The sequence below is a fragment of the Salvelinus sp. IW2-2015 genome, linkage group LG2 (genome assembly GCF_002910315.2).
Source record: "Salvelinus sp. IW2-2015 linkage group LG2, ASM291031v2, whole genome shotgun sequence".
In the NCBI taxonomy this organism is placed as follows: domain Eukaryota; kingdom Metazoa; phylum Chordata; class Actinopteri; order Salmoniformes; family Salmonidae; genus Salvelinus; species Salvelinus sp. IW2-2015.
In genome coordinates this window covers 19,948,504-19,970,537 of record NC_036839.1, presented here as the reverse complement: position 1 = coordinate 19,970,537, position 22,034 = coordinate 19,948,504, and the positions used below count along the sequence as shown (strand labels likewise).

The window sequence follows — 22,034 nt, the reverse complement described above, 5'->3', positions numbered from 1 at the left end:
ATAGTTGAGATGCGGAGGGCTTATGGCAGGCTGTCACTCCCAAAAAGCACAGGGCAGGCAGCCCAGACAGCAGGAGGCCTGGGGAAAGAGACGAAGCAGAGGGACTTGTGACAGACACCACACGCCCTGTTGACAGACAGGAGGCTGCCGCACACCGACAGACGGGGGTGTGTGTGTTGACAAGCATTTGTGTGACTGTGTGTGTGTGTGTGTGAGACTAAAAGCCAACCAGACACGCGCACACACCTGTCCTCTCTACTGACAGCCCCCCCACCAGCCCTGGGCTACAGATCTCATGAATCCCAATCAGGCGAGGCCATCGGAGGATTAAATAATGCAGCAGCCCCTGCTTCAGCTCTGCGCCACCTCCATTAGCCTGATAAATGTGCTACGTTGTCAGTCAGGTACACAGCAAGTGTTTGCTTAGCTGTGCCCTGCCATTCTCAAGTCAACACGTCCCAATGATCTCAGGCCTCTATTTGGACTGGTATTTACACCGCTCAATTGTGCTAAAAATGTGAATTGAGAAGCACCAACAGAGTCATCCTGGCCAGTGTAGAGCAGATCAGATAACTGTTCAGTAAACTGGACTGAAGAGAGAGACCAGATTTTAGGATGAACTAGCTACCATGACACCATGCTTCTTGGTGCCCATGGCAACCTCTACGAGGTGACACAGTGCCCGGTTACCTGGGGCTCCGTAGAGCTAAGAGGTGAGTTGGAGCCGTTGTTAACTGGATTATGGAGCGAGCTGGAAATCCACTTGACCTCCTGGCCGACCCCTCTGACTGGGACTTCCTCCACACAGCTTCTTAACCCAGAAGAGAGCAGAGTTTAGCGGGGTTAGAGCGTGGCGGAGCTCTGAGGGAGCTGAGAGATGGAAACGTTAGCTCTCTGTGACAGCCTCCTGCCCTGCAGTTTGGCCTCCAACCACAGGAGAGAAAAGAATCAGAGAAGCAACGAATCCACGTCTTCTCAGCTAGACAGTGGCCGTTCGGTCAGCCAAATAGACTTGATTCAAAATGCTTGTTTTAGTATCACTACTACTCTGTGTGAGGTGTGTATGCACGTGATAACTTCGTTTACATTTAAATACATAAATCACCAGTGAACACACATACTAACAAACCATTCTCTCTCTTCCTCCCTCCACCTGTCTCTCTCCCCAGGTCACTGAGGGGCATGAGAGCCTTGTCGGAGGCCAGCGCTGTTGCTTGCCGGACCCAGTGCTGGTGACGGGGACATGGGCCTCTTCCTCAGGGCTTCCAGCACGACCCAGCTCCACACAAGCCAGAGCCTCAGCCACCAACTGGTCCAGCACCACCCAGACACCAACAGCAACAGCACGCAGAGGGACCCCGCCTCAGTGGGTCTCGCCCTTCTCTTCGGCGCAACCACTGACCTGCAGGCCAAGCACCGCAGCCGGTAAATACACACACACACACAATCAGACATCACTTGCATTACAGACATTACAGCCTCTGCAGTAACAGTCACAGCCCATGTCTCAGGACAAAGCATTAAAAAGGCAGTCCATTTCAGACTAGAGATGGCAGACTGGATAGGCAGGGTAGAGTGGGCAGTGACAGCCAGAGAGACTGGGTGGGAGAGAATAGGATACCAGTGTGGTGACAGGTTGCCAGATAGGAGATAACGCAGGGAGATTGCTTCTCCCGTTTTCACGATAAGGAAGATCGGGATCCCTGGAGGCCTCAGTGCTGCTAGCTACAGCGTCTACAGGCCTGCATATGGGAGTGTCACAACCGCCGTGTCTTTTCTCCCTGCGAGGCAGGCAGCCTGGCAGGCAGAGCAGTCACAGCTCGCTGCACCATCTGGCCATGCTGACGTCCGCCCTGGCACCAGACACGCAATGTCAGGCAGGACCACGGTGTGAGTAGAGGAGCGTCACACACACAGGAGTAGAGCATATCTCACCCTCTAAAGTGTTAATGGAAGCGCTTCAGAAGCCACTGATTCTCATTAGCACCTTTAAGCTGGCTGGGCTCTCCTGAGGGCCAGGTGCTGCTCACACTCTCAGGGACACGGTTTTCATCAATTTAGATCGAGGGAGGGGTGTAGGGAAAGGGGCAGAGGTTAAGGGTTTACAATGATGCATTATTACACAGTTGGCTATAATATTGGGTCATTTGTCATTGAGGAAACTTCATTGATCTGTTAGTACAAATAGCTGCTGCTGAAACAGTAGCCTTGGGGAGGACAGGCAGTGGCTGAGGCTGACCGAAGCAACCGTGTCGTGTGTTGTCCATCTCTCTCTGCTCTCTAGGTCTCGAGCTCTTGGTAGACGAAGCTCCAAGTAGCCTTCTCTAATGAGGATGTCTGATACTGTCACTGTAAAGGAGACTAGCGCCACTATGAGAGGTGTGGAGACGGAGGAGAGCCACCATGCCAGTGCCACACCGACACCAGCGGGGGGAGAAGAACCAAGCCCGACCAAGACAAACGTCAGGGAGCAGGCAGAGACCCAGCCACAGGCCAAAGCTCAAACCCAGCTCCAACCCGAGATTCAACCAGAGAGCTGCTGCCAAGACAAGAACGAAACTCAGGTAAATCTCATCACAGAGCAGGGTTGTATCTATCTTACATCTTGGGCCCCACACCGTCCTGTACCAGTTTTATTTTTTACCAACGCCCACAACCCCCCCTTCCCACAAAATCAACCATCCATGCCCACACAATTTCCGTATCAAAGTATGGCATGTCAGTTGACGGGGTTGGGTTATGTACCAGAGGACTACACTAAAGGTATATGCAGCGAGAAATGGTAGGGGACTAGTGAGACAGACGTGTGAGGGTTGGGGGTATCGGTGGGCTTTGTAATGGTTAGCAGAGCGGGGAGAAATAATTGCTTTCTGATACAGCACAGGCTCAGGGGCCCTGGGGAGTCCCTGGCAAAGCACAACCAATCAATTGTCAGATAATTGAGTTGTGAGAACCCGCAGAAGCGGTGTACCGCAAAACCACTACTCAGTTATCATACGCTTGAAGGTTAACCATGTGGAGGTTTTATATGGCAGGCGGCCTATATCGTTTTTTTCTCTCCCATCCTCTGACAGGTAGTGCGTGAAAGATTTGAACAGCTAGGCTAGTCTCCTTTCATGCTGTAACATTTCCCTCATGCTATCCCCCTTTCAGAAAAGCCTTGACCCTTTTCATATCTCAGCACCACAAGTCTACTCTCAACCTGACTCCATGTGTATAGGTGGTTATATATGGTATTACAGCAGTCAGAGGAGAGCTGCATTTGAAATGGCACCCTATTTACTATATAGTGCACTATTTTTGATTAGGGCCTATAGGGCTAACAATATTTCAGTTGTATCTTAGCCTGGCTGCCCCCCTTGTAAAGGTGGTTGTACAGTACTAAAGGCAGTTGGGATAAGGGGGGGGGGTATACCTGTAAGGGAATGGAAAGGCCAGGAGCCATGTGGTCAGTCAGCTGAGGAGATCCATGCAAGAGCGGAAAAGCAGATAATCTCGATCTCAAATCCCAGTTTATCCACAAACTTCTCCTGTATCACCCCTAAGGGGATGAGGAGGCGGAACAAATGCCTTTACTGCCATCTGTCTCCTCCACTTTGCAGATCGAGGCGCCTCACTACACACAAGGTGCTGTTTTAGATGTGTGTGCAGGAGAGAACAGTTATTTTACCATTCCCCGCGGCCGTTCTTCCAAGTCTAGAATTCAGAGTAGCATGGAGGGCAAGGAACGCTTTCTTTTCAAATCCTCTACTGCAGTGACTTATTTAGACTTACAAATTTAAAAGTTATTGTGCATCAACCATTTATAAATAAGGTTAGAATCTGTTGGATATTTAGGAAAAAGAAAAGGTTGCATCTTAACATTTCTTCATTACAAAAACATTTAATGGATCTGTTTTTGTAGAGATGGAATAAATGGTTTCAAGAGCAGATTCCCATCTTTACATGTAATTGTCCTCAGTCATTTTGTTATTAAGGGGACTCATCCCAGGGCTTACAGACAATGAGACCCTTGTCTCATGTGATCCATTTTGTCTCATTGCCTACCGTACAGCGGCAAACACCGGGACAGATGGGAAAAAGGCCCAAGGTACAGTGGCAAGAGGCATGTCTGTAACAGTGTTTGCTTGATGAACCCCACCATCTAATAGCTGACAATGAGTTGTTTTTCCCTTTTAATTTACACTGCCTGCACCCCCCCCCTCCCATTTTGTGTAGTATATATTTTTTACACTTTTTTTTAAGCTTGTGGTTTTCAGTTATTCAAGTGCAAATTTAAAATTCTAATGCATCAGAATCATGACGAGTGATCTAACCAGTGACCAGTTAATGGTCAATCTAACCTAGGTGACCGTGTGCATGGTGTTGTCTTGAGCTTGGGTTGCCATGCCAGTGTGGGCTGTGCTTGCACGGGAATTATGTGTTCCTTTTAATTTTCCTTCTGATACCTCCTCCCTCATGCGCTTGGTTTGTGGTGTGTTTTCAAACTCTACCTGCACCGTATTTGACCCATCCTGACTCTCTTCTTAACCCTCACCACTCCAATCCCCAGTCTAACTCAAAGTTAAAGTTAGTTCGGAGCCTGGCTGTTTGCGAAGAGTCCTCTCCTCCTCCCCCTATTACCACTGATCTGCCTCGAGAACACAAGGTAAACCGCAAATCCCCCACGCCCCTCCTATGACAATTCACTGCTCCTACCCAAACCATCAGCTGGTGTCAAATCATCATTTCATTGCATATTTATACCCCACAAGTGCATCTCTTTTAATAGTGAAACGTCAAGAAAGAGGTTCACAAGAAATTCCTGTAGTTTCCACACCTCACCAACTGTTCCCCTCTTTGGTTATCTTCAGCCTCCAGAACAGCATTTTCCCCCAACAAAAGCTTCAGAAAGGAATTTGTTTGAATAACACGACGTTTCCAGTTGCTTGAAAGGATTTGTGACTATTGAAGCATCTACCTAGTTTCAGGTCACTCACCACATGATTCATATTTAGCTTTACATGCTGACCAGACCGGACACGTCGCGTGCACGAGTGTCGCAAAATAAATTTAGAAATCAATGTTATTCAATTATTGCACCCACACTGCTCGTGCGCGCCAACGAGCGTCTGCGAGGCCAAGGGCTAAAATAGAACTCCTTTCTATTTTGACGCAGATCGTGCTGCAAGTCCTGCCTCTCCCATCTCTTCATTGGTTTATAGATGCAGGTACCCACATGCCATCCCATTGGTTCAATCACGTGGGTGATTGAAAGACTAAATGTTTTGCCGGTTGTCGTGGTAATACTATGAAAGTGTAGATGCCAATCACCATTTAAGTTCAAAGATGAAAAAGCCTGGAAGGAGGAGAGATGACTAGAAACGAATCGGTTGGCCGTTTTATGTGTGGATTAATTGTCGGAGTAGAGGACCTTGTGCATTTCAGGTAAAATAACAACTCAATGTTTATATCCCAGGACAAATTAGCTAGCAACAGCAAGCTAGCTAAACAGGACAATTTAGCTAGCAAGTGCAAGCTAACTAGCTAAATTGCCATACATGTTTACTACTTTTCGACCTGTCCCCAAATTAATGTCATTGGTTCAGAGTTTGTTTTGATATTTTAACCTGCGTGTCGTGATCGCGTTTGGTGTAGGGGTACAAAATAAATGTATGCACGATAGCGCACGATGGCGCACACACGCAGCCGGTTTGGGTTCCGTGTTAGCTGTGGTCTAGATTCTCAATTTTTTTTGTTCAACATGAAATCAGAATTTTTTTTAAGACCCAAAAGGTCATACTATAATTAGCCTATTAAAATAATTTGTTTTAATCTGACAGCAGGGGTTCAAATCTGTTGAATTAATTGAATCCAAGCTTCTGTAGAACACGTTTGTTTTATTAGGTGTTAGGCCAACTTTCTTTCATTCCACCCATTCCATAGAATGAAATAGTGTCTCGTTTAACTGGTTTACTGTATAAAAACCCTAAATCAGGAGCAGTATGGAAACTCCCTGACTGTGTGAGTGAATTAAACAAATGCTTGTCAAATGATCTCCCACCTCATGAAAGAATACTCTTGGCAGGGTGTCTCTAAGACTCATTCAGTCAGATTTATGCCCTTGAACTGGTGTGCGATTGAGATTTTCTTTCCCAGGAGTCCCCCCCCCCCACTCTATTCACCATCCTTCGCTCTCTCGCTTTCACTCAGTCTGTGCCGCATCAAAGCGTTGTTAGCAAGCTGCAACTCCCCTAGGCTAGTACTTTTTACAGGGGCGGCGCAATTTCTTTCTTCTCCAATGTAAACATGGCAGATTTCCCCATTTTAAATAAATAAAATAAACATTTAAAAAAACATTTGCTGTCCCTCGGCCTCGTTGTGTGCTTGTTTTACTTCTACTTTTGTATTGACCAAAATATTAAATGAAAGCCATTCTGGGTGCTCCAGATTCTTAATCAGAGAAAGAGTAGGCGGGAAACCTTTGTTTCTAGCTACTCTGTAGGGTGTGAATGCTCAAGATCATAGCATTAAACTGATAACCCTTAGTACACATGGGCTTTCCTACCATGCCACCCCACTAGCTACATAATCTGTACATTTGGAAAGTTGGGGGGGTCGTCATCATAATTATCCTGATGGATAGCTCCTTAAGAAAGAGAAATCACCTTATCCCATTTGTTTCAGTATAAAAGGTGACTCCAATAGTTGTCTTTTATTTTGCAGGAGGAAGTTGAGATCCAGGTCTCCCAGTCATTTGACAAAGAGGAGGTGCCACCCATCAAGGATGAGGAGGACAAAGGTGTGGAGAAGCTGCTAGAAAAGACTGAGAGGATGCCCAGGAAGATGCTGTCCAGAGGTAGGCATTGTCTGCATCCCCTATGGGCCCTGGTCCAAAGAAGTGCACTAAATACGAAATAGGTTTCCATTTGGGACACAGCCATCCTGTGTGGGTAAACATTGTCTGGAACCAGAGGTTTCTCACAGGTTGTAAAGTTTATTTAAAATAAACCAAAATAACAGCTTTCTCAGTCAGCACTCAATGAACCTTCAACATTTCTGTAAAATTAAGTGAAAAAGCAATGGATGGTCTTATGTCCTCTAAATTTAGCTTACTTTATTAAAAAAAATCTTCCTTGCTCATTAATGCCCTAACTTTTGCGAAGTTTCTGTGAAATGAGGAGACACAATAGAAAAAGTTTTTCTTTAATGCCTATTTTCCCCTCCAGATTCCAGTCAGGAGTACACAGACTCTACCGGGATCGATATCCATGAATTCTTAGTAAACACATTGAAAAACAACCCCAGGTGTGTAGCCATGCCAGTCATTTAAAAATATTTTGTTTGTTCCCACAAACCCAGCTGTTGTTCTCTTTCACTGGTGAATAAGCAAAGACTCATTCTCTAAAAGGTTTGAACACTTGGCATATTCATCAGTCGATTACTAATTGCAGTTTTTTTCACACCCTGAGGTAATGATGGATGCTCAAATGACTAAACAGACTCCAAACTAATTCTCTCCATATTCAATCCATTATATTCACAGGGACAGAATGATGCTGCTGAAGTTGGAACAGGACATTCTCGACTTTATCAGTAATAACGAGTGAGTAGTTCAGCTGAGTCTAGATTTTTTGGGGTGCATTTCAACTGAATTTACGAGTCTCTTATGTCTCGATTTGTTGAGGATTTGGGGGGGGGGGGTTCATTTCAACAGAATAAGCTGTTTCTGTTCATTTATTAAGCCTCATGCATAATTTCGTGTGATGTCTCTCTCTGCCTGGGGAGAACTAATGAGATTTGACTCCAGGCTATGTTGGACCGTTTTGCACAGAACGACTGTTCCTAATTGTCCTGTAGTCCCTCTTTGAATTATTGATTTGGTCCCCTGTACTCGCCCCCCATCCTCTTCTCCCTGTCCTCTCTTCCATGCTCCTCTCTCCCTGTCCTCTCCCACCTCCTGTCCTCTCCCCCTGTCCTCTCTCCTCCCTGTCCTCTCCTCATCCTCCTCCTCAGAAGCCAGAAGAGAAAGTTCCCTCCAATGACCTCCTACCACAGAATGCTGCTGCACCGCGTCGCTGCCTACTTTGGCCTAGACCACAACGTCGACCAAACCGGGAAATCTGTAATCATCAACAAAACTAGCAATACAAGAATGTGAGTAATCTCTCTCTCGTCCCTCTCTGCCACAACCAATAATTTAAATGTTCATCCCTACTCTTAATTCAAATGGCTAAGCCTGTAGAAATGTTCTGCCAAGGCAAAAGAGATTTTCCTTTGCAGCCCTCGAAATGAGTTTTTGGGGAAACGTAATTATCTGCGTTTTCAATATTGGGTGATGTAGGTCGGGAGGAGAGCAACAGCGTTTGAGGCGGAAGGGAGATGGTGTAAACATCTCAGGTTTCTTGGAACGAATTCGTACTACAACTCTAAGTTTTATTAATTTTTTTCTCTGCCCCCCCATATCTCTCTCTTTCTCTCTGTAGCCCTGATCAAAAGTTTTCAGAACACATCAAAGATGACAAAACTGACGACTTCCAAAAGCGSTACATTCTCAAAAGGGACAACTCCGGCTCAGACAAAGATGAAAACATGGTAAGATAGTCATTTGATGTGAGGCTCCCCAATACTAGTCCTCATTATGATCAATGAGCTTCCAAGAAAGAAAGTTAAAATGCGAAAATAAATAATTAGCTTTTCTCCATGAAAGCCAGTAAAGTTTTAAAAAACAAAACCCCATTTTGAAAAGTGTATTTCCTTGATGCGCCAAGCGTAGTCAATGGCCAAATGTTATTAATGGTGTCTTCACTACTAGCACAGCTCAGAATGTTTTTCCTCCATGCACAAAGTAAAAGCAGTAGTCAATGGACAAATGGTATTCAAATCAAATCAAGTTTATTTTATATAGCCCTTCGTACATCAGCTAATATCTCGAAGTGCTGTACAGAAACCCAGCCTAAAACCCCAAACAGCAAGCAATGCAGGTGTAGAAGCACGGTGGCTGGGAAAAACTCCCTAGAAAGGCCAAAACCTAGGAAGAAACCTAGAGGAACCAGGCTATGAGGGGTGGCCAGTCCTCTTCTGGCTGTGCCGGGTGGAGATTATAACAGAACATGGCCAAGATGTTCAAAATGTTCATAAATGACCAGCATGGTCAAATAATAATCAGGAATAAATGTCAGTTGGCTTTTCATAGCCGATCATTAAGAGTTGAAAACAGCAGGTCTGGGACAGGTAGCACGTCCGGTGGACAGGTCAGGGTTCCATAACCGCATGCAGAACAGTTGAAACTGGAACAGCAGCAAGGCCAGGTGGACTGGGGACAGCAAGGAGTCATCATGTATTAATGGTGATTGGTTCAGTGTTTCCTAGAGTATATTCCCTTAGCCCTTTGTTACTGTTAACTAACAAACAATTGCTAAAGGAGACAGTTGATGTATGTGTCAGATGTTAGTGCTAAAGCATTGTGTTGACGTGTCTAGATGCGGATGCGGCTGAAGGACGACCGGAGGAGTAAGTCTATAGAGGAACGAGAGGAGGAGTACCAGAGGGCCAGAGACAGGATATTTGCTCAAGATGTAAGAACCATCCCATAGAATTCCCTTAATATTAATTTAATAGGTTTTCAATGCAGATTATGAGAGTTTGAGTCAATAAATACAAGTAGCGAACAGAGCTTATTTTATTACAGGGTCCAGATGGCTTTGCTCTTGAAAAAAGGATACAGGAGGATGATGCTTGTAACAGCACACAGCAAAGGCGGCAAATGTTTAGGTAATTATCTCTCACCGTAACATAGCCATGACAAATTCCCCATCTCTTACTCTCTGCTTAGGAAATGGTTATGCTATTAATCAGTTTCTATCTCTTATAATAGCTAATAAATGTATAATCCCATAATGGTTTAAAATGGCTCCTTCCTCAGGTTAAAAGATGGCCGCCCGGCCAACAGTCGCCAGAGCAGCTCTGAGAACGAACCCAAGTACTCTGACCCTCGGCCGTGGAGCAGCACAGACTCTGACAGCTCCAACCGTAACCTGAGGCCAGCCATGACCAAGGCAAGCAGCTTCAGCGGCATCTCTGTCCTCATCAGGGGAGACAGCTCGGGCAGCAGCAAGAGCATGGGTCGCCTCTCTAAGACTGGTAAAGAAATAACCACCACTTCCACTATCCACTAGCCTGGTTAAACCAGACTGAATGCCACCCTCCATGGTGAGTGCAGTGTTCAGTCTGGTTTAACCAAACTAACCACCAATCACAGTTCACTTCACTCTAAATCTCCACCTTTATATTGGCCAATCAGCAGTGCAGCACCTGTCAAAACGGCCTGTCCATTAGAGGAGCGTCCAATCAGAGAAGCCATGTGACATGACCTAAGGCAGATTCTAGAATAATGCCCATCATTCTGTCAAAGGGTTTGAATGCTTTTAGTCTTTAAAGAGACAAATTCCCTATGAAGACTCCTGCCAGGTGAAATGGATGCTTTTTGTGTGTCCCCCCCCCCTTCATTTGATTTGATCAAGATATTGACGGAGCACTTATTTTCTATTTGGCAACATTGATGCAGGTCTTAGTGCATTGTCACACCTTGCTGGCACTTAACATACCACTCACATATTGACAGTGTGTACATTTTTGACAGTGTGCTTTCTAATGTGTGCCTTTCTAGCATACTTTCTCCTCTTATTACATTTGCCGCTCCTCCTCTCATTTTATTACTACCATTTGGTATCTGGAGTGTGAATTCATTGGTTATTACGTTCACAAAAAAGAAGAGCCCCATCTCAAACATACAATGGTCATTTTAATAGGGGAAGTAGCTAGCCAATTCAACAACGCATTATTTTAGCGTTTATACATTTTCTCTTCCTTTCTTTGAACCATAGTTCTACAAATGTTATGGTAATATGCTATCAGTGGTTTCTTATTCTTTTAGAATTGTAGTAGAATGTCTTAGTCAATCATGTTTTATTTTGTTTACCAGACAGTGATTAGATTCCAGTCTTAATGATCTAATTATGTACAGTTCAAGAATCTATTAGTTTCATTAAGTGTTGTGTTCTGTTCTGCCCACCATGGACATGGTGGTGGTGCTTGGACACACAAAGTGAATAGCTAAACGAAGACGTTAAATCAAGAAATTAATTAACTTGTCATTTAGAGCTGCTGACGATATCATCATCCTCTTTCTATTTTATGACCGCATCAGTCCCACAGGTAATTAGAATAGATCATAGGTTGTGTAGGTATGGAATTTCAAAACTGACCTTTCAAAGAAGTGCATTTCTTAATGAAAAACATTAGATTTCTACTTGGGTCAACTAAAGGTTTTTATGGCAATGGCCTCAACCATTGATGCATTATACAGTTATAGGTGATTGTCTAAGCCAGACTAATATAAATACCCAATGAATTCAAGCAGCTTCTCCTCCAGTAGATACCATCAGTATCTCCTTTGACCCTTGGCATGCATCTTACGACTCTCCCTGTCCATCCCCATACAACAACTCTAAGCATGGTGTGTTAACTCTGCTGTGTCTGTAGGTTAAGGCTTTCCTTCCTTCCTACCTTCCTTCCTACCTTCCTTCCTTCCTTCCCTAGGTTCCCTAGAGTCTTCTAGTAGTGTAGGGTCCTCCACGGGTTCGCTCTCTCGCTCCCAGCTGCCCCTCACCGTCCCAGCTCTAACCCAGGCTGGCCACCCTCACAACCACGCCGCGCCCCCCTGCCCAGTGGCTTACCCAGCCACCTGCACTAGTAGTACTGTGACTTATGAGGCGGGAGGCAGGAGCGGCCCGGTGCCGCCACCACCAGCAAATACAGCTAACACTAGCTACTATTTGCTTCCCCTGGAAGCCACAGGGATACCGCCAGGGAGTATCCTGGTCAACCCACACACAGGTTGGTACCCTCTAACCCTACCATCGGACCAGGTTGGTTAGGTGTAAGTTAGTTGTACAGTACAGGGGCTTGCCGTGGGGGATGTAAAATGTGTCTTGTGTCCTGCCATTGGGTTTCTTTCACAAACCGATATCTTCTCATTCAAACTAACACGACTCACAAACTCTCACAACTTGCTGCTTATTCCTTGACTGCTGTCTTCTTGTGGTGCATAGAGAGACAGACAGCGTACTGTTGTTTAATGTTGGAGCCAGCTGGGGAGGGTGGTGTATCTCGGGTGTGGGGTGTATCTGGAAGCAAGGTGGTGGAACGCCACAGCAGAACACAAGGCATTTCTTCATGCATTATTTATGATGTATTTGAGTTCTGATGCTGCTGAGTATTTTGGGGGAGGTGAAAATTAGAACTTGCTTTGATTGTCCTTTTAAATAGTAAACCCAACCGACAGAATGTGTATCGCTTTCCTCAAATTATTTAGATTTGACACGGGAGTCGCTGTCTTAGCCGGCTTGCATTCAAATGAGGATCCATCTCTCTGCCGCCCGCAGATGAAGAAGCACTTTGAAAAACGATAGCGCGCTCGCAAGATCAATATTTCCCGACGTTGGTCAAAACAAATTCCCTAAAGTGTTGCTGAGACAAGGGATAATGGAGCCATACTGTACGGTGTTATTGAATATAGAAAAACTGGAGAGTCTAAGTCGGCGCTCTGATGTATAATGCATTCCTCTTCAGTCTGCTCGTTCAGCGGCCGACGTAGAGAAGGTTAGTTCTTAAATATGCATGGGTCTGGCTGATAAGCCTGGGTATATGGAGCTGGCACTAATATGTTTTTCAAGAGCCAGCCAGGGGTGTGTAATTGCTTATTGACCTTTCTTAAGGACTTGGAAAATGTCTTGTGTAGCACCCAGGAATTAATTTAGCCACCTGATAGTTCAAAACTCAAGAGGAGTTATTTTCAGGTCCATGTGGGCGTCACACGTGCAAAAAATCGAGGAAAACCTATCCTCTCACCACTGGCAAATGAGCCCAGAGTGCAAATGTATAGCCTATATATTTTCTTCTCAATTTATTATGAATCCAAATGTGTAGGAAAAATGCTAACTATAGTAGATACTCACCGATATTAGATTTAGTAAAATAAGACCATGGCCAAACCCTCTCTAATCCTCGTAGTATATGAGTAACTGTAGAGCTCACAAAGCAAACATGTCTGTGAAGTGTGATCCTTATGATAATGTATATTACCAACAGGCACTTCATTAGATGTGTGTAGAATACAAATGTAAGGAATAAACACCCAAGATTTTACCAGGTAATGTGATATATAAGTCATACACTGGAGCTGAGTGTCTCTGCACTGCTCCGTGGCAATAACCTCCTTTCTGCATTAAAAAATACCTTCACAAAAGGATATTCGGCATTCGGAGCCAGCCTATTTCACAGTAAACCCCCATAGAACCATCAATGCATTTTTCACCAGCGATTCAGAGGAGAAATGAGCCCTAGGAAAGAATGAGAGCAGAAATCTATCCTAGATGTTTCTTTCATATTCTCTCTACACAAGGTGCCTCCGCACACAATATTCTTCGTCTTTTTCCTGCTCATGCAAAGGTACACATTTCTTATAAATATTTACTCACTTCACTGTGTGAATTCAGAAATAGGCTATGTAAATGAAGCCCTTTGGACACTATACTGTCTACAACTGCTGTAAGGATAATGCTAGCCAAATTACATTTCTGGATACCTAGCAATTTGGCAAATTCGTATCAAAGCGTTGAAGAATATGTTTAATGTTGATAATGGGGCCAATGTCAATAGGGATGAAGAGAATGTTGACAATAATGATTGATGTGATTTAAAAAGATGGTTCGTGTTGATTATAATGCTGAAAATTATGATCATTAATGTGTTAAAAGAGATACCAGTGCTGGTGGTTTTCTAGTGTGTTTCAGCCCTGCCCCTCTCCTCTCTACCTACAGGCCAGCCCTTTGTGAACCCGGATGGCAGTGCTGTGGTGTACAACCCCAACCACAGCATGGCTCCTCAGCATCAACATCATCAGCATCATAATCAGCAGGGCAGGACCCAGCAGCCCATGCTCCCTCCTCCACACCCTCCTGGCCGCCACCAACACCAGCCCACCAATCACAACCACGTCCTCTCACAGGTCCGCTAACACCCTTTAGCAGGGCACTGAATTTAATTTGAAATGTAATTCAATTCAATTGAAGCCTAGGAGAAAATGTAGATGTCACCGGCGTATTCATAACATCTACACATTACAAACCATAACGTGTTTGTTTAATCCCTAGCAGGGCAAGGGAAAGTAGGAAAACAACTGATGCACATGTTTAATTCTTACTCAGTCATCCTAAAACACCCTGGTGATTGACATGGCCCCCATTTCAAAACATTACCATGGCGGTGCTTGACATTCGTACGGTGTAATTCATTGAGGAAATTTTGCAACCTGCCGTTCTCCTTAGTCGCCACCCCTGTCAAGAGTAAATGAATTGAGTTCAGAGTGTCGGCTAAACACTGTGACCCTGGTGCAGCACACAGCCCAAACGGTAATCGTTAGAATTTATACAGTCCCTCGGTGGTAGGAATAGCAATCTCTAATAGCAAGATCCCCATCAACACAACCTGTCATGGAGAGGTCCTTTAAAAAAAACGGAGCCGGAGGGGTTGAGCTTCATTAGTGAAAATACCAGGGCAGGAAAATGAGTTGACCTCTGATAGTGTGGGTGCACAACCCAGGGGTCAGACAAGGATGACTTTCCGATGACGCGAAGCAGCAATGTCCCTTTCTAATAAAGACATCATTATAGACACAGGGGATGAGGCTGATGAGGGGTTTGCAAATTGGAGGATATTTATATTGAACTAAGAGCTGTCCCATGGTGTTCATATTTATGTCTTGTAATTGATTTCCACCAGTCAACCTTGGTAGAGGATAGAGGATATTCATATCCATGGTCATCTATTGACCTAGCTCTTTGTCTTAATTAACTTCATTACTGTTTAGTTGTATTTCCCCAGGAGCTAGCACTAAACTAATATCCTTTTCCCCTACTGTAATTATTTTGTTTATGAGATGGCAATGCTTTCTCCTCTTGCAGTGTTTGCATCTTCTGCCTAATGTCTTTGACTAAACCCATTGCCCTCTAACGCTTCTCCTCTTCTCCTCTCCTGTACTTCTCTCCTCCTACCTCTCCTCCTCTTCACCTTCTACGTCTACTTCTCTCCTTTAATCTACCTCTTGTCTTTTCTGCCTCTTCTCTACCTCTTCTTCTCTCCTCCTCTACCTCTTCTTCTCTCCTCCTCTACCTCTTCTTCTCTCCTCCTCTACCTCTTTTTCTCTCCTCCTCTACCTCTTCTTCTCTCCTCCTCTACCTCTTTTTCTCTCCTCCTCTACCTCTTTTTCTCTCCTCCTCTACCTCTTTTCCTCTCCTCCTCTGCCTCTTTTCCTCTTCTCCTCTGCCTCTTTTCCTCTTCTCCTCTGCTTCTTTTCCTCTTCTCCTCTGCCTCTTTTCCTCTTCTCCTCTGCCTCTTTTCCTCTCCTCCTCTGCCTCTTTTCCTCTCCTCCTCTGCCTCTTTCCTCTCCTCCTCTGCCTCTTTTCCTCTTCTCCTCTGCCTCTTTCCTCTCCTCCTCTGCCTCATTTCCTCTTCTCCTCTGCCTCTTTTCCTTTCCTCTACCTCTTTTCCTTTCCTCTACCTCTTTTCCTTTCCTCTACCTCTTTTCCTCTCCTCCTCTTCTCAGTCTGTTCTATCGCTTCCTCAGCCGGTCCGGCCCCTCCAGCCTTCTCCTCAGCCTGTCCAGTACTCATCTGTCTCTTACCCACCTCAGCTGCTCTCCGTCTCCCCTAACCAACAATACACTGTGGTACTTGACTTTCATCTCTTTACTCTTCCTTCAACCTATTTGAGTTCTATCCCATCTTCCCTCTTATGGCTTGTTTTAAAAAATCTGTAAATGTGTAGTGAATTTAGTACAGAGCCCAAAAATCTGTTAACTTTTGTAAATGCATAGTGAACTTAGTACAGAGCCAAACTGGTGTTTGCTACTGTAGGTGCCTGAGACTGCGAATTGGGAATATTATAGGGTCATTTTCCAGTTATATGATAGATGACTGTGATTAATAAAATATAGAAATTCTCTACAGCAAAATTAATGGAGCTAATGTTCTGTTCTTGCTATATGCCCACATTAAGATCTGAATGTAACATTTAGGCTAATGTTCATGAAATAATACACACAAGGACAGAATTTCAAATTTGCAAAAGTTCCTTTAATTAACTTATATTCACTAGTGTCAGGCATTGCTTAGCGTTACTTCTCGAGGCTAATCGAATGCAGTTAGTTAATGGTTAGTGTTTTTCCCCCTTAGTAAGACTTAATATGCCAATTAATGCTAAATGGAATCAGTTTTATTTTCATGTGTTGTGTATTTCTACCACACTCCATCCATTGATGCAAATCATGTGTTCCGTTAACCTCTTTCCTGACCTCCCTCTACCAATAAACATCCCTTAATGACTAATTACATTTTTACATTTGTGGAAGGCTGCTTTGAATAATTAATTTCACAGCAGATGATGGAATTTGATGTTCTATGAATAGCAATGCTGAAAGTCCCTAACCACCCGCCACCCTGTAAAGTAAACCAAACCACACTTAAACAGGTCAGGAGGAATTCAGTGTTAGGGCCTTCGGATTTTTGCTTTGCATGGTTGGCTGTATCCAACTGAATTGCTGTAGGCTGTTCGGCGAACACTGTGACGACACAAGGAGCCAGCAGTAGTAGTTCGGTAGTACTAGCCTATAGTTTTCTATAGAAGTCTTTGGGTTTCAGAAAATCGCTATATAAAAGTATGATATATTATTAATTATATACAAGGTTCTGTTGTAGTTCAAGTAGAGCCATTCCTGAACTCACATTATATTAATAAATATATAAAAGACATGTAATAATATAATGTATCAATTTAACACGTTTCTGTGTGCTCCCACAGCAAAACAACCTGGGAGCCCACTTCAGCCACATGAGCTTGACCCGGCAGGCCTCTGGGGAGGGCCCAGGTCGGGACACCCACATTGCCATGTACCCCTCCTCCGTCGTGCTCCAGACCCCCCCGCAGCAGCAGGGCTACATGGTGGCCCCTCCAGTCCAGCCCGTCCCTGCCCCCCAGGCCTACAACACCCCCGCCCCTCCGCCTGTCAACCAGCCGGTCATGCAGCAACAGGGCTACATGCAGCAGCCCATGCAGCAGGTAGTTTCTGTACATCTGAGCCTAACCTGATTTTACACTATTCTGTTACATTAGTACTAATATACTTTTGTTCCATCTAACTGACTATCTTAATCAATGCTTGGCCAGTATCTTTGTTTCCTCAACTACATGATTGTAATGTTCCATCATTACTATGTACAATACATTTGTTCATAAATACTTTCTCTCTACTTAAAATAGCATTTAAATGGCACTTGGTAACTATGCCACACACCAGCAGAGGTACTGTACTGTATGTTCAGAGACCTCAGAGAGATGGATCGCTGTGTTGGTATTAATGGTATGCCATTTTAGACTGCTCTATCTCTGCCTACAGATGTCAGCATGTTACTGTGCACCAGGCCAGTACCCCCTGTCCAACCAGCAGTACAGGCCTGTGGGCACAGTGCAGTACAGCGCCCCACAGAGTCAGCCAATGCCCCCGCCCACACAACAGACAGGTAGGTATCTAGCACAGGCTGAACCAGTAACTCAACCATCCATCTCAGCTGCCAAGTTCTTCTATTAAAAACAGGTGTTACTTTCAGGTGTGTGTTATTTCTCTGGTGTAATATATGTAATACCATCAGTGGAGTGGTTTGCATTAAAGATATCTACATGGGGGGTAAAATACTCTATACCACACCTCCTTGTGTGTTTATTTTAATACAGTTTATATCAAGCTGCGGGGAGATTGCTGTTACCGCTCCTCCCTCCCTTTTCACACTTCTTTTCTATTACACTCAGCACTTTGTTCTCTCCGGTTATCTGCTTTTATGGCGGGTACACAATAGGCTAATTTAAGTAAACTGCAGAGGGGAAATTAGACAGTGCCCCTGGGGCAGAGCGAAAAGCTAACTACTGTGTTGGAATGCTTTTCTCTGCAGTTTTGGCCATTGTTTTGCCTTACTCTTTTACCCCATAATAACAATTCCCAATCAAATACACTATTAGCATTGTTTCCCTCCCCCCCACTGTGTATCGCTGAGGCATTATTCACTGGCCTGTCTAGAGAAACAGATGCTCCGCTGCACCACTGAAATCCAGAAGCCAATCTGATCTCTAAAAGGAAATGGGGAATTTTGTTTTAATTACCTGCCAGCCTTTGTACATGCATCTGTCATGCAGGTTGGCAGTGGAGAAAAGGATGGGGATTTCAAATGGGGAAATGATCACATGATGGTGAATTCCAGCAGGGAAATGTCAAAGTTTATATTCCTGTGGGTCCAAAGTCAGGTGTTTAGATGGGTGTCCTACCTGGATATCAGTCCTCCAGACTGGGTTATAACCGAAAGGCCTGTCCTGGATACTGGTGGATCTTGACCCTCCATGGGTGGAACCAGGTATTGGCCCTCCGTGGTAAAACCAGAGGCTCAGGATACGGGGCCGGGGCACTGTCTGAGAGGCCTATGATTCTCACAGTGAACCGGTCTCTTTTCCAGCCCCTCACTCTCACCTCTTCAGACAGAACTGTTCGGCAACCACACTCTACCGCTAGTAGTGCTGAGCGATCAGTGCTTTTTGAGGTCGGTTTCAGTTCATAGAATTTTTGTAGACATTTTTAATGATAGGCAGCAGAAGCACACCGCATTATGCTGTAACACAGAATAAAACAATTAAAAGTCCCATGATGGTAGTGACTAACAATTACTGCTTATCACTTAATCCCATCTTTTATTCACATTACTTTAATTTAATATTTCAGTTGTGTATATTACATTTGTTTTATTTGATTACTTTTTTAAATTCCTAGTCATCTCATCTCTATAGAGTGGCTGTCTATGCTGTCTGACAAAATATCTATTTTATTTGTTCATCAAAGTAAATATGGCATACTTTTGACTGCTGAATACCAACTATTAATCAGTTAGATAATGTATTTTCAGGTAGAGATAAGTAGGCGTGCACTGGATTATGGTCATTGTAGTTAATTGCTATGTTTTCTGCGCTAAACCAGTGTTTCTCAACCCTGGTCCTCAAGTACCCTCAACAATACACATGTTGTAACCCTTGACAAGCACACCTGATTCAACTTGTCAACTAATCATCAGGCTCCCAAGTGGCACAATGGTCTAAGGCACTGCATCTCAGTGCTAGAGGCGTCACTACAGACCCTGGTTCGATTCCAAGCTGTATCACAACCGCCCGTGATTGGGAGTCCCATAGGGCAGTGCACAATTGGCCCAGTGTCGCCCGGGTTGGGGTTTGGCCGGGGTAGGCCGTCATTGTAAATAAGAATTTGTTCTTATAACTGACTTGCCTAGTTAAATTTTAAAAAGTCAGGCCCTCAATGAGGTGTGTCTGTCAAGGGTTGCAACGAAATTGTGTACTGTTGGGGGTACTCGAGGACCAGGATTGGGAAACACTGCGCTAAACTATAGAATATTTATCTTTAGAGAATCTGCAGTGATAAAATTTGCATTGAGCTCGCAAAAAAACCCTGAATGAAATGGAATCCAAATAATTGAACCGATGTTGGACAATAGTTGTTTTAAAAAATGAAAAATAACAGAAATGTTGGTTAATCGCTCAGCACTAACGATTACGCAATCAATCAAACTGCTGTAAAACTCACACGTTAAAACCCTCCTGTCTTCTGGGTATTCTTGATTATTGAATCAGAAGGCCTTATGACTTGACTGAGACTTTAAATGTTTCTCGCCGTGAATATTTGTGAAGACTCAGTGTATTTTTGTTTTTATGCTCGATGTTCCTGCCATAAAAAGTGCCCTCATTTTTGGTTTTGACTTGTACATCAGACTTCAACTTTTTTGTGTGCTCCACTTCTACAATTATTTCATAATAAAAATCTGATTCTGTTAACATATATTATACTGCTCATTATTAGCTGATTCTGTTAACTATAAAAGGCTTGTGCAAGAGTCTCAACTGCAATTATGAAGACAAAGTATTATATTCATAATATGTGCAATTGTTGTAATCATAAAATATCAGCAGAAACTTGACATTGTCTGTGAAAAGGTACTATACTTCTCCACATGTGGTCAAATATAGCCGAAGGAAAATGTTTTTTGGTGAAAAGAGGGAGGAAGAAAAATGTTGTGGTAGATCTGAGTTGAAGGACACCAGTACCGTCTGAAAACTCCTTTCCCCAGGCATCTGAGAAAGCCTAGTCCTTTCCCTTATTCTTGTAAGCAAAGATTAAGCTTTTGAACTTAAACTGAGGCTTCTGCTGCCTTTCTCATCTGCTGTAACAAGGAGAGGGGTGGCGTGCCTGTTTCATCTTATCTGCTATAGCCGCCTGACAGTCAGTGCCTTTTTAACCAGGCAGGCAACACTGTCTGCAAGCAGCAAGGCAAGCAATTCAAGCCTTTTGAGTCCCTAGGTCCAGGTTCAGGGTCTGGGTGGTACCATAGTGCAAAGCGTCTCCTTTCTCCTCTCCTTCCTCTGCTCAGTCAGCCGAAGCAGAGAGTGTTTAATATTATATTCGCTTCATGCTCAGTTTGTAAGTGGAGGTGGGAGAATGGCACTAAAAATAGCGACCAGCCTCTCTCGTCGCTTGCCTCTCCTTCATTCCCCGCCGGGGGCCATCCATTCCTTTTGTCCCACTTCTCTTCTCATCTGGACCAAATTGATTGCTGTCGCTCTGGCCAAAAGCCAGGAGAAATTGAAAATTGCCCAGGCCCCCACCTCACTCCCTTCCTCCTTTTTACCTCCTGCAGTTTTCTCCCCTCCATCCCCCATACCTCTCCTCGGGGCGCCTGCTTTGGAGGGTTTTTCAATGGCGTTCTCAGAGCTTTACACGCACTCTGGTAACCTTGACACTGATGTATTTTACCCAGTGAAAAAAAGAGGATAATTTCTCTAACGTACTCTATGAAAAGTTTTTTTCTCTCTCTTCGTGTCTCCCATAATCTTACCAGCGGAGGATAAATCCTATCGAAATTACTTTGGCTCTTAAAGGTTGTTTATTCACCGAGCCAATTTAATGTTGACTTCATTCATTGATCACTTTTCAAATAAATAAGCACACAGCTTGTCCTGTGCCAAGGAACTTTGCATTTCATTTCAATGCAAGTCTGCTGAAATCTAAGAATCTCAAGTCATTTGTGTCCACTTTTTGATTGTATCAACTTCAACTCGCTCTCTTTATTTCTCCAGGTTACCAAACTGTGATGCCAAATCAACCACAGAGCTATCAGAGTATGATTGGAGTGCCACAGAGTCAGAACACTGTCAGTGGCCTGCATAGCAATATGGGAAATCAGATGCAAGGCATGATGGTCCAGTATCCCTCCATGCCATCTTATCAGGTGAGTACTTGGTATTTCACCAACACTAAGTCAGTGTAAGTCTATAATATCAAAACACAATTGTCAATGATGAACATTATTAAGACGTTAAAAAAAGTATATTTATTTAATCCTTTATTTAGCCAAGTATCTTGGTCATTAAGAACCATTCTCTTTTACAATAACGATCTTGTATATTTTTTGGCATCCCATGTTGACCATGTGTAATCTGGGTCTGTCTTGGCAGGTATCCATGCAGCCCCAAGGCTCACAGGGTGTGCCACAGCAGACATACCAGCAGCCTATCATCATCCCCAACCACAACCAGTCCAACCAGGGGCCCATGCCTGGCTCTGGTGTCCAGGTCTACTACAGTGTTATCACACCCAATCAACAGAACACCATTAGGTTGGACATCATCACCACACTGTTTTAACATGGAAATACCTATACCCATTACACTTATTGTAGACCCATTATATTGTTGAATACCGGTTCTAAATGTATTCCCAGTTTAACAAAACACCATGTAGTAGGAAATCCCAATGTTTCAAATACTCTGAATTTAGACTAATTACAATATTACAGACCATTAATATATTCCTGATTTTACAGTGAGACGTT

The 22,034-nt window shown here is 44.0% G+C and overlaps 1 protein-coding gene and 1 long non-coding RNA gene across 3 annotated transcripts in view; both read left to right on the top strand.

Moving 5' to 3' along the window:
• LOC139029029 (uncharacterized) overlaps positions 1 to 1,254 on the top strand; it is a 48,112-nt gene extending 46,858 nt beyond the window's left edge. For both annotated transcript variants that reach the window (XR_011481247.1, XR_011481246.1), the window contains exon 3: positions 1,170 to 1,254. This is a non-coding gene — a long non-coding RNA (uncharacterized lncRNA). The remainder of the gene's footprint in view (positions 1 to 1,169) is intronic.
• Positions 1,255 to 1,334: 80 nt separating this feature from the next.
• The window catches only part of LOC111976510 (R3H domain-containing protein 1), a 30,618-nt gene continuing 9,918 nt past the window's right edge, over positions 1,335 to 22,034 (top strand). Inside the window, 19 exon segments of the mRNA XM_024005409.3 lie at positions 1,335 to 1,425; positions 2,358 to 2,564; positions 4,055 to 4,090; positions 4,553 to 4,648; positions 6,706 to 6,838; positions 7,209 to 7,287; positions 7,526 to 7,585; positions 7,996 to 8,136; positions 8,466 to 8,574; positions 9,462 to 9,557; positions 9,671 to 9,753; positions 9,905 to 10,122; positions 11,581 to 11,877; positions 13,863 to 14,050; positions 15,647 to 15,769; positions 16,900 to 17,157; positions 17,495 to 17,618; positions 21,280 to 21,431; positions 21,658 to 21,818. Coding sequence (XP_023861177.2) covers positions 2,373 to 2,564; positions 4,055 to 4,090; positions 4,553 to 4,648; positions 6,706 to 6,838; positions 7,209 to 7,287; positions 7,526 to 7,585; positions 7,996 to 8,136; positions 8,466 to 8,574; positions 9,462 to 9,557; positions 9,671 to 9,753; positions 9,905 to 10,122; positions 11,581 to 11,877; positions 13,863 to 14,050; positions 15,647 to 15,769; positions 16,900 to 17,157; positions 17,495 to 17,618; positions 21,280 to 21,431; positions 21,658 to 21,818 — 2,546 coding nt within the window. The 5' untranslated portion in view covers positions 1,335 to 1,425; positions 2,358 to 2,372.